Here is a 10,599-nt window from a genome sequence, read left to right on the forward strand (position 1 = left end):
CCCTGCCACACCACCTCAACAAACTCGTCCGATAAGACCCGAATAGCCCACATACACCACGCAGACCGAGAGGAACGGGCAGACCCGTACGATCCAGAACCGGGTGTGGGTAAGAAAGGGGAGGAGGGTTAATCGGAAGAGAGGAGACGGGTCGCCGGAGAAAGGTCTTGAGAGACCCCATCCCCGGCGACATGGTAGGTTGTTGATGGGTGGCGGTGGGAGGAAGGAGGAGAACGGCGGCAGCAAAGAGGGAGGATTTAAGGTTTTGTTTTTTTTAGAGAGAAGGAGTTTCAGGCATTTCCCTTTGCAAATGTCTCAGTTTTATTGCAGAAGTGTAGCTGTTGTTTTTTATGAATTACCCTCTTAATTAAACATGTCATACTACATGGAGGATTGGTGGCGTGGAATTTTGGTAATGCAAGGTGGCATTTGGTAATATGAGGTGGCATTGTCTACGTGACTTTTAAGGTTTACCCTTTTAATAATACTAGGTTTGGTGCCCGGCTTTGCCCGGGCTACTTTTATTTACTGTTAAATTTTATTTTCAATGAAATAACCTATGTTGGAGTTGTCTAACTCACACGTTTACTATTTGTAATATATTTTTCTACGGCATATCTTGTAATTGTGATGAACTGTATAATTTATTTTCAAATTATGAGACACGTTCACTTCCCCGCTTTTAATATTGTTACTTTCACGACGTTTTTTTCTTAATATCATTACGTTCACTACTCCCGTGGTTACTATTGTTTCTTTTACTAGTTCCTCTATTTTTTTCCTGTTAAATTCATTATTCCCGTTAATTTTATCCGGCCTATATTTAAATAAATAAAATATTTCCTTGAGTCGATTGATTATTTAATTGTTCATACTTTTTCTTATTGTTACCACTGTTACTTTCACTATATTCGTAGTTACTTTTACTACTCCCACTATCATTATTATAATTGTCACTACTCCCGCATTAATACTGTTAATTTTATTAATCTCGTTCATACTACTACTACAATTAATTTAATGTATAATTCTATGATGATACTAATTAATTCCATAAGTGTGGCATGTTAATTTTAAGGAAAATCACTATATTCTTGTGTTTTCTAAATTTAATTACTTTAATTTAATGTAATTTCCATAAATATTCTTCATCAAGGCATCTTTATATTATACTTTTAACCAAAACTATATAATATTTACATTGAGGTCCCTTTATCAGGTCCATGACACGGTGCTATCGATTTAAAACTATATAGTATAATTAATTTGTATAGATTTCTTTAATTAAATTGAAGTCCCTTGGTTTTTGGAATTAATATATAGTATTAATTTATAGATTCAGGAGCCACGTGATAAGTTACACCTTATAAGTTCATTCTATTTTTATTTACATAGTTTTCAACCAAAAGAATGAGGTCTAACTACTCTCAGCACCTTTTGAAAATTATAAAAAAGTTACCTATGTAAAAGAAATCAAATTAGCATGTCTTCTTATATTTTTAAAATTGAGTATTGTTTCAAACAATTTTGCATGTCTTCTTATATTTTTAAAATTAAGTGTCCATAATGTCTAAAAGTGAGACAAAACTTAACACCAGAAGTAGAGGGGCATCAATGCAATGAGCGATGATCGTTAATATCGACCAAGTGATGAAAATAAGGCGCTCAATGAGAATTGATACCATCTCTTTCCAAGCTTCTTTTTTTTACCTTCTTCTCTCACAACGTTTAAAATATCGCAAATTTTGCTGGATCCAGTCGCCTTTGAACACAACCAACATATACTACTAGTTAAATCGGTTGTGGTCTTATGGGAGGGTAAAGGGAAAGTTTGAAAGGAGAAGGTGCATGTCAAATTGTCAACCCTCAAGTTTAATATGTTTTCATTGTAGTGTATGCCTTTATATATAAATGGTATTCGCCCTTACAACGCTCTTTTCGAAAAAAAAAAATTAGCTCAAGATGAGATGGTCAATGGATCACAAATTCTCATTATAGACGGGAGATATCCGTCTATAGTTATAGTGATGTATAATTTAGTTGATTTGATTAACCGACTTAAGATGAATAAATTTGGCAGCGGAATTTGTTGTAGTTATTGGATGAACTTCGTGAATTTGGACTGAAACACGGGATGAATTTGTTAAGTTGGAACAATGGAACGGGATAGTAATAGGATAGTAAAGTGAATCTCGCTCTCCGCCTCGCAAGGTACGAACTCGATTACACTCTTGGGTCAATTCTCGCAAGGAAGACGAGGAAGCCAAAACTCGCAAGCCTTGAACTCAATTGTTCTCACACATGGAACGATTTTTATTAATCTCTCAAAAACTGAAAAATAAGGTTACATCCAGCCTTTATTTATACTAAATCGAGTACTACTATTTCTTAACCTTGCTTGAATAACAAGCTAACAATGTTTCCTAAAATAAATAGGAAATCATAATAACTACTCTAGCTAGAATTAAGAAACTAGTTTTCCTCAACTTATTAGGAAATTAAAACAGTTTGACTTGAATTAGGAAACTAACCATCTAGACTCGATTTAGGAAAGTAACAATTCAATTCATCTTTTCCAGTTTGCAAAATTTCCGTCACCTGCGTCTAAATTGGACAGCTCAGCTTAAAACGATCATATCTCTTTCGTTACTTAACCAAATAAATCGTGTGACCACTCGTTGGAAAGCTAACATCATGTACTTTTATCTTCAGCAAAAATCACACAAAAAATAGCCATATTTTCGGAGATTTTGAACTTTTAAATAAAGTGAACGGATCTGAAAGACAAGAGTGACTTGCACTTGCGTTTTGAACTTATGCCCATGTGAAGGAGTTAGTGTGCCCATATGTCCGGAATATTGTATAACCGATTAATTCTATGTGACTGTAATGTTCTGCTAGGAGCCGCTTGTAGTCTGAGTCCTAAATGAGTTAGGATTCGGGTAGTCTTAGTCGGTCCTGCAGGGTCACACACTAAATGAGCTTTGTGCAATATTATAATTAATATAGATTAGTTATAAAGGTAATAAGAATAATTAAAGACATAAGGGGAGATGTTTATCAGATCAGTTTTTCTGAAAGACAAAACCTCAAGCAAGAAAGAAGGAAGAAGCGCAACACTTGGGGGCGTTATTGTGAGACGGTCTCACAGATTATATTACTATTCAAGGAGCTGAGATTTGAGTTTTATTATACTTCTTATTATTAGCATATTATTGGAATTCTTCCGCATCCAAGTAAGTTTGCTAATCATCCCTTTTATATTTGCTTATTAGTTAACTTGCATGAGATTTAGGGAATTCTGTAATTCAAATTTCAAATCTGTTGAAAATCGTTACAGCTCCCTTCACCATGTCCCTCATGTATCATAAAGACGGGCCAAATATCACCCACTTTAAGCAAGCATATTTGACCAGTTTTTTTACTTTAGACTGATATAGTGAGACTAATTGCGGATGGATAATGGTATATTTGAAGTGGGCCATAGGACATCTAACCAAGTTTTCACAAACCACATAACATAATCTCATTCCTGAAGTTTGCCGTGTTAAGCATCAAGTATTGAGCAAAACAGAGCGAAATCAGCCAGCATTCAAAATACACCCCCAAAAATGGCAACTACTTGTATAAGACACTACCATTGCCATCAACCACTTCTATCTTTGCTTCATTCCTCCTCCAAAATTTCTCCCATAAATTCAGTGTTGTTTAACAACAATTACACACATAAAACCCATTTCACAAATTTCATCAATCACAAAACCAATCTTCCCAAATTACCCCTCGGCATTGCGTTTGCTCTCACTCAATCTGATTCCCCCAACTCCCTTAATCCTCACCCTCAAATCCTTCTTCAACAATTGGCTGTAATTTCTCTACTTTTTTTTTTTTTTTTTTTTTCATTTTTTTAAATCTTAAACACTTGGAGTATTTCAAGTTACAGTTTATTTATTTATTTGCAGGATAGCTTTGATTTGCCGAGTGATTACTTTGCAAAGCTTCCTAATGATCTTCGTCTTGATGTGAGTAAATTTCTTTTGAAATGTGTTGTCTGTTTTTCGAATACTTTGGGAATTTTGATGTTCTTTACAACAACAATATGACCTTAGTGTGCCTCGAGGGCTCCCGCGAATTGCGAGGTAAGGGGGGTTGTTGGATGTACAAGGCCTTGTTATTCGAAAGATGCAGAAACAGAAGGAGAATAGAAATACCAACGAATTATAAGCGATCAGAAAAAATAAACCCCGTAAGTAGTGTCGTGGTAAGAAGCCACTGCCTTGAAAACTATTTCTCCGGTACGACCGTGGTGGCGATCAGCTAGTGCCGGTAGTTCCCCAAGGATCACACTACAGCCTCCTCGCTGTCGCCCACTCGTGACAGAGAGACTTGGAACGATTATAAACAGTTACCCAGAAAATTATAGAGCAGAAGGAATAAGAGGGGAGAAGAGAGTTGAGTATGTTGAATGAATAAATGACTGAAGAGGAGGTCTTTTTATAGCAGTATAGGCCAGCAAAAAACGTGACCTATACACCAGCAAACAGGCCTGTTCTTCAGGAGCATTACTCTCCACTCAACAGTCAGAATTGACTCAGTCTGTTTTGTAAAAACAGAATATACACTCAACTCAGACCCGGTCCAAAAAGATAGGCACAGCCCGCCGCAGGCGATTGCCGAATCCCGAATCCGGAATCCGGGCCGGGCTCGGCACAGGCACGCGCGCGTGTGCGAGCTGAATCAAGCACCTCGCAAAGCTTCCACAAAAGCCTCCCATGACCCACTAGTGATATGATAAGGAGTGTGGTCATATATAAACACAACAAACACTCTTTTCCTCACCAATGTGGGACAATTGGAAAAATATACTTGGCATAAAAAGCCCCTATTTCCAACAGGCCTTACCCTTGTGCGTTTAGTGAGCCATTTTACTTTATTTATAGGTAGTGATTGTTTGTTGCAGCTCAATGATGCAGCGTTTGACCTTTCAAATGGACCTGTGCTTAATGAGGTTAGTTTGTTGAGTTCATATCTGATGTTGTTAACTTGTTAGGATCAGTTTCTTCAATTTGTTATAGCACATTAATGTTTAGTTTACCCTATCATGTGAAGATCGAAGAAGACTTGTTTGTGGGTGTGGGTTCATTACAGGCCTAGGTAAAGGTTATTTACAAGGACTTATCGGTTTTTCTTTGTTGCATTTGGATGGGAGTTTGATGGTTATTTCACAAAACAAAGCTGTAAGCTACTTTGTAGAGGATTACTAGGTTATGTTTCAACTTGTTATTTAATTGGTAACACTTCTTTTCCATTTCAATGGAGCCTAGTTCTCACTATTCATTGAGTATTGAATATGAAAGGAACGCGTTAAATTGGCTCACTAAACTGTCAATGGGTCTTATATTGTGACGTAGTAGTCAGTCAATATAATTATCGACACAATTATCATTGTGGATCATCTGAAACTAACCTTCATGTGCTTTAATACACAAGAATAAGATTATGTACACATCTAGTCTCCTTCATGGTTGCCTAAGTAGTAGTACGATCCGTTAGGAATACGTAATACGCATCCACGATACGGACTTTTACAATGTAATATGGATATTTTAACCAGAAATCATAATATGTCTTATAACGAATGCGAAATATGTATGAAACTATGAATTGATTCGCGATCTGCGATTTGCTGGGGTTTGAAGGAATTCGATAACCATGGTTTCCTTATGGCAGGGGCCTATGAAGCACTAGGTTAATGTTGTTAAACTGTGTTGGCTGAACAGTTTTCCTCAAGGCTCATAAAAGTTGGAGCCTTTGACGTAGTATGTAAACATTGTCCAGTTGGTGTTGGCCGCTATGTTACTCAGACTCTTGTAAAAGTATCTGACACGGGTGCGTGTCCAAGTGTCGCACTCGGCTATTTTTTTTGAAAAATATGCATATTTTGGTCTAAAATGAGGTGTCCAAGGGTCATACCTATGTCCGAGTGTCGAGTGTCGGATACGGGTACGCGAGGAAATTAGAAGAGTCGGAGTAACATAGGTTGGCCGAACAGTTTACCTCGAGCGTGTAGTAGTTAGAGCAAGGAGAAGTTCGGCTGAAGAGTCATTTATCGTTAGGGATATTTTTAAGTTTAGTTGTCGTTTTTCTAAGCTGCTCTTTTTGATTTACTGTCACCCCCCCTCCCCCCGAATTTCAATCTATGTATTAACTATTAGTGACTTCAATTCCTGGCTCCGCCATTGTATAGGCCTATATGGTCGCATGCTAATATCACCATTTTTTTAGTCATCTTTTTTCCTTAGCCTTTATCCAAGTATTAATCAGTTCCCATCTACACATTCTCTGATTTCTTAGGAATTTCTCTGATTAAGTTAAATTTGCCACAAGGTGCATAGGTGGACTAATTCATGTGAAATTGAAAATTTTAGTGTGGACAAGAGTTGGGTGAGACATTATTGGATTTGAGCCGCGCATGGGAGTTAGCTGATACCTCAACATCTTCTTCTCTAGCAAAAAAGCTCCCTCTATTGGAGAAAACACTGACAGAAAGTGCAAAGTCAGGCAAGAATCAATTGCACATAAATGGTGCTGGCTTATTAGATTATCATATTGTTTGACTTGAAAATGTTGCTCTGTAGCTCTTGGTAAGCGATTGGTGTCTGCCGGTAAAAGATTTCAATCAATGGGGCAATATGGTCAAGGTGAATTACAAAGGGTATCCTACAACTGAATTTTTGCTTTTGAACGTATGCTGGTATAAATATGCTCCCCTATAATATCAGTGTTACCAGATACACTCGGGTACCCTACGAATCGCAAGTCGTTATGAGCGAATTCTATCCCCTCGCTTACTGAAAATACATATAGCACACGTTCTAAAGAGCGAATCATGAATCAGTGACAGCGTACTCATAGCGAATCCGGTAACCATGTTGACCTATATTGTGTTTCATTCTGGCATAACAAGTTTGATTTATTCTTTTCAAAAGTTCATACAACATTACCTTAGTGCATTACTTCTGGTATGGGGGTCCTATCTCCAAATTGTTCTAGATGACCCACTATGCGAACTGCACCCTGAAATGCAATATGCATCAACCGTCTGTTACCTCTTACTCTGAAGCTATGAGAGTTCAACAAGTCATTTTGCCTTGTGTCATCATATTCAAAGTCGTGGAATAGAGAGTCTTTGACCCAAAATTCAAAATGACAAAAAATTATGGCTCTAATCTGATGTTACAAGTTGTGTTGCTGAATTTCCGCATTTTAATGCATTTAACTCCTAATCAATGCATTCCTAAATAGCAGTATTCTTGGCTACTTACAACAATTATAGATTGCAAACTCGATGATTGCTGCTGGGAAGCGTTTTTCTGCATGTGTGCCAGATGTAACTGAGGAACTTCCAAACATTGAAACACGGACTTTTAAGGTAACTAGCATCTTAATCTCGCTTTTATTGGCTACGAGTTTCTGGTCAACGGGAGTCGTGTTCCAAAGTGTAGGAGTTTCCTCTCCTCTGGAGACAGATTTTCATGGTCTGTTATCCGCCTCTTCCTTCTACGTCTCTCTCGTTGGGTCAAGGGGCTCGCTGGGTATCAGATGACGTGTTTTACAGCCAAGGAGATGAATCTCCAAGACGCTTTAGTGGGTCTTGTTGCAGGTATTTCTCTGAAGCTAGATCGATCAAGACGAGTAAAGATGAAGTTGAGTTTATGGGGGCTCGTTGGTTTCCCGAGGAAGTTTATCACAGCCAAGGAGATGAATTTCCGAGACTCGTCCCTGAGTTTTGTTGCAGGTATTTCTCTGAAGCTCCATCAATTAAGACAAGAAAAGATGGGTATTTTCCTTGGGGCAGCGCTGCTTGCCCAGAAAAGATTGTTATGGATGTTGACCTTGAAGTCCGTGATCAGACATCCGTCTTTTGTCATCAACACGACGCTGCGAGCCGATGCATTTACCTTGTTTTAGTTTATGCTTTTAATATTACTTTAGCGTTTTATGTTGTTGTTTATTGGTATGGTATAGTGAGCTATACTGCCACAATGTAAAACTCTTTCTTTACAGCTGCCAAAAAAAAAAAAAAAAAGCATCTTAATCTCGTCTTCTTTGATTCATTTTAATGCTTTTAGCAGATGATGATTTTTACCCCTTCTTGTATGAACAGTTTGGAGAACTCCAGGTTGAATTGTCTCCAGAGAAGGCATATATTGGCTCAGTCATTGCTGTCGGTTTTGGGTAGTACAATTATTAGTTTCTTAACTGAAGCTTGTTATAGACTTATAGTATGACACTTTGGATATCAGGTATGTTAATGCCTTCTGATTTTGTTTTTGGTTACAAATTCAGGTTCCTATCATGGGAAATAAGTCAAGGAATACAAAACATCCCAGAGAGTTCATTGCAATATGCAAACGACAACGCGTTGCTTTTGGCAAAGGTATGCATATGCGCATGCCACTGACAATTGGCATGTTGCATGGTATTAAATCTCAGATTTAGCCTTAATATCACAATCAGATGTTGCGGCCAAAATAGGTCATTGCTTCAAATGCATACATCACTGCTTTAAATTGCTCTTTCCATAAGTTGGTAACGTTTAAAACCTTTATAAATTGACTGTGATGCGGTTTCGCGGCCCAGCTTTTAATGTGATGGGGCATTGCCCGATACCTAACATGTTTTCAAGCTACTGCACAAATACTGTCGATAGGTAAGCAAACTTTTAAAAAGGCTGCCCCGTAATTCAACAGGAGTTTTGATCTGTCCAGCTTCATTTTAAGTATACATCAATATATGCTAGAGTGGGTTTACCATCCACCACCATCAAACCCGTGGAAGCATACAAAGGACCCCGGGTAATATTGATTGCCTTTAAAAATAGACGATATTTGGTCGTCGGGGCCATAGTTGACCTATGCAAGCATATGACCTGCTAGTCTGCGACTGCTGATCACCAATATGGATTATCCTAGGCTTATATCTAACTGCTACAACAGATGTGTGTTAATGCATGAGACCTTTTGCGTATCACATTTCCTATCTAGTTGAGTGTCATCTTGAAAACTCTATTCTGGAAGGATCTCTAACAGTTGAGAAAAGGAAAAGTTGAGTTAATCCCCTATGATTAATTAGAGTCTCCTAGAGTTCCTAAGATATAGGTCCAGAATGCTCTATGTAAGATGTATATAAGCTGTTGGAGATGAGTTGGTGACTGTACTGAATAAGAAATAATAATAACATTGCCTCTTAAAACAATGTGACTGAAGAAAACAAGCCGCAATTAGTAGCTGGACATCTAGTACACTATCATGAATCAGGACCGTTAACATGATTGCGGCCACTACCGCATTTGATTCAGAGTATTATTCCCTCTATTCATTTCATTTGCATACGTTTGTTCAAAATATGTGAGGAAAATTTTGAACAAATTTATCTCAATGAAACGAGTAGATGAAGTATGTTTTCTGATCATTTTAATATATAGGCTTCTTCATAATCTGAAGATCATAATACTCCCACTAAACCTGAATTTATCTGCTGTGCAGTCTTTGAGGGGAACTTTACTAGCCGTGTTCTATTCATCGGCCCTTTTGTCGGGATTTTCTGCAATTGGACTTTTGTTGCTAGCAAGACAACTCAAGTTCAAGGACAAGTGAGAGTATGTTTTCTGGTCTTGGTAATTTTGTATAGTGAATTGTCATTGAATGAGATTATTCTGTATTTTTCAGTTGCCAGAAATCTTAGCATTAATAAACTTAATTTCTCGTAATATTCAGCATTTTCATAATGATTCATTACACGCCAGGATTTTTGATTTTTCAGATGCTGTTTGAGTAAAACCCAATCAATGATCTGTGAAACTGTAAAAAAATGTGTACACTGCAGAAGCCATTGAAGCAAAAGCTTCAACTTGCATTCAGTAATAGAAGATATACAACTAATTACAGAGGAATATGTTGAGAATGTAGAATGAATTTTAGTGTGAAATGATACGTCATTCTAGTGTTAAATGATACGTTACAATACAGCTATACGTCGCCCTATTTATACAATGTGACTAGTGTAATAACAAAGTTATCTCCTAATAGCATCCGCAAAGGTAAAAAATTTCTTTCCCATAGGTCTGTTCGTCATTGAGGAACCTCATTGTTGCACCGACCTCCCCATTATTTAGGGTGCCACTGGTTTTGACGGAGATTCCCAAATACTACACTTGGAATTTTTGGTGTTTTTGGAGAGACTCCCGAACTATTATATGTGAACTAATATTGTTACGGAACCCTCTTGTTGCAAAGATGGTTGGACTCGTTTTGTACCGCTGTTGCTGAGCTGCTTTGCCTCTGCTGATCTAATCTTCCTGTAGAAACACTAGATTTAGCATAAATTCTCATTATAGACGGACACTATCCGTCTATAATAAAAGACGGGTCAAATACAATACCACTTTCCTAATAAGACAAACGAGTGGGGTGGTGGAGGCAAAAAATTGTTGGAGTCAGTGTCCTTCACAATAGTGCGTTTATATCATAAATCTTATTAAAGGAATATCATCAGGATATTTATTTTATGATTCTCGTCAGTTGATTAACGTAAATC

The 10,599-nt window shown here is 37.5% G+C and overlaps 1 protein-coding gene across 1 annotated transcript; it reads left to right on the forward strand.

Annotated features, from left to right (window-relative positions):
* Positions 1 to 3,498: 3,498 nt before the first annotated feature.
* Positions 3,499 to 9,772, forward strand: LOC141642796 (uncharacterized). The gene is made up of 9 exons (XM_074451738.1): positions 3,499 to 3,866; positions 3,963 to 4,022; positions 4,961 to 5,008; positions 6,429 to 6,561; positions 6,639 to 6,715; positions 7,337 to 7,432; positions 8,168 to 8,238; positions 8,350 to 8,440; positions 9,549 to 9,772. Exons 1-9 carry the CDS (start codon positions 3,612 to 3,614, stop codon positions 9,657 to 9,659), a joined length of 942 nt encoding a protein of 313 aa, XP_074307839.1. The 5' UTR covers positions 3,499 to 3,611; the 3' UTR covers positions 9,660 to 9,772.
* The last annotated feature ends 827 nt before the right edge of the window (positions 9,773 to 10,599 follow it).

Source organism: Silene latifolia, chromosome 2 (assembly GCF_048544455.1).
Source record: "Silene latifolia isolate original U9 population chromosome 2, ASM4854445v1, whole genome shotgun sequence".
NCBI lineage: Eukaryota > Viridiplantae > Streptophyta > Magnoliopsida > Caryophyllales > Caryophyllaceae > Silene > Silene latifolia.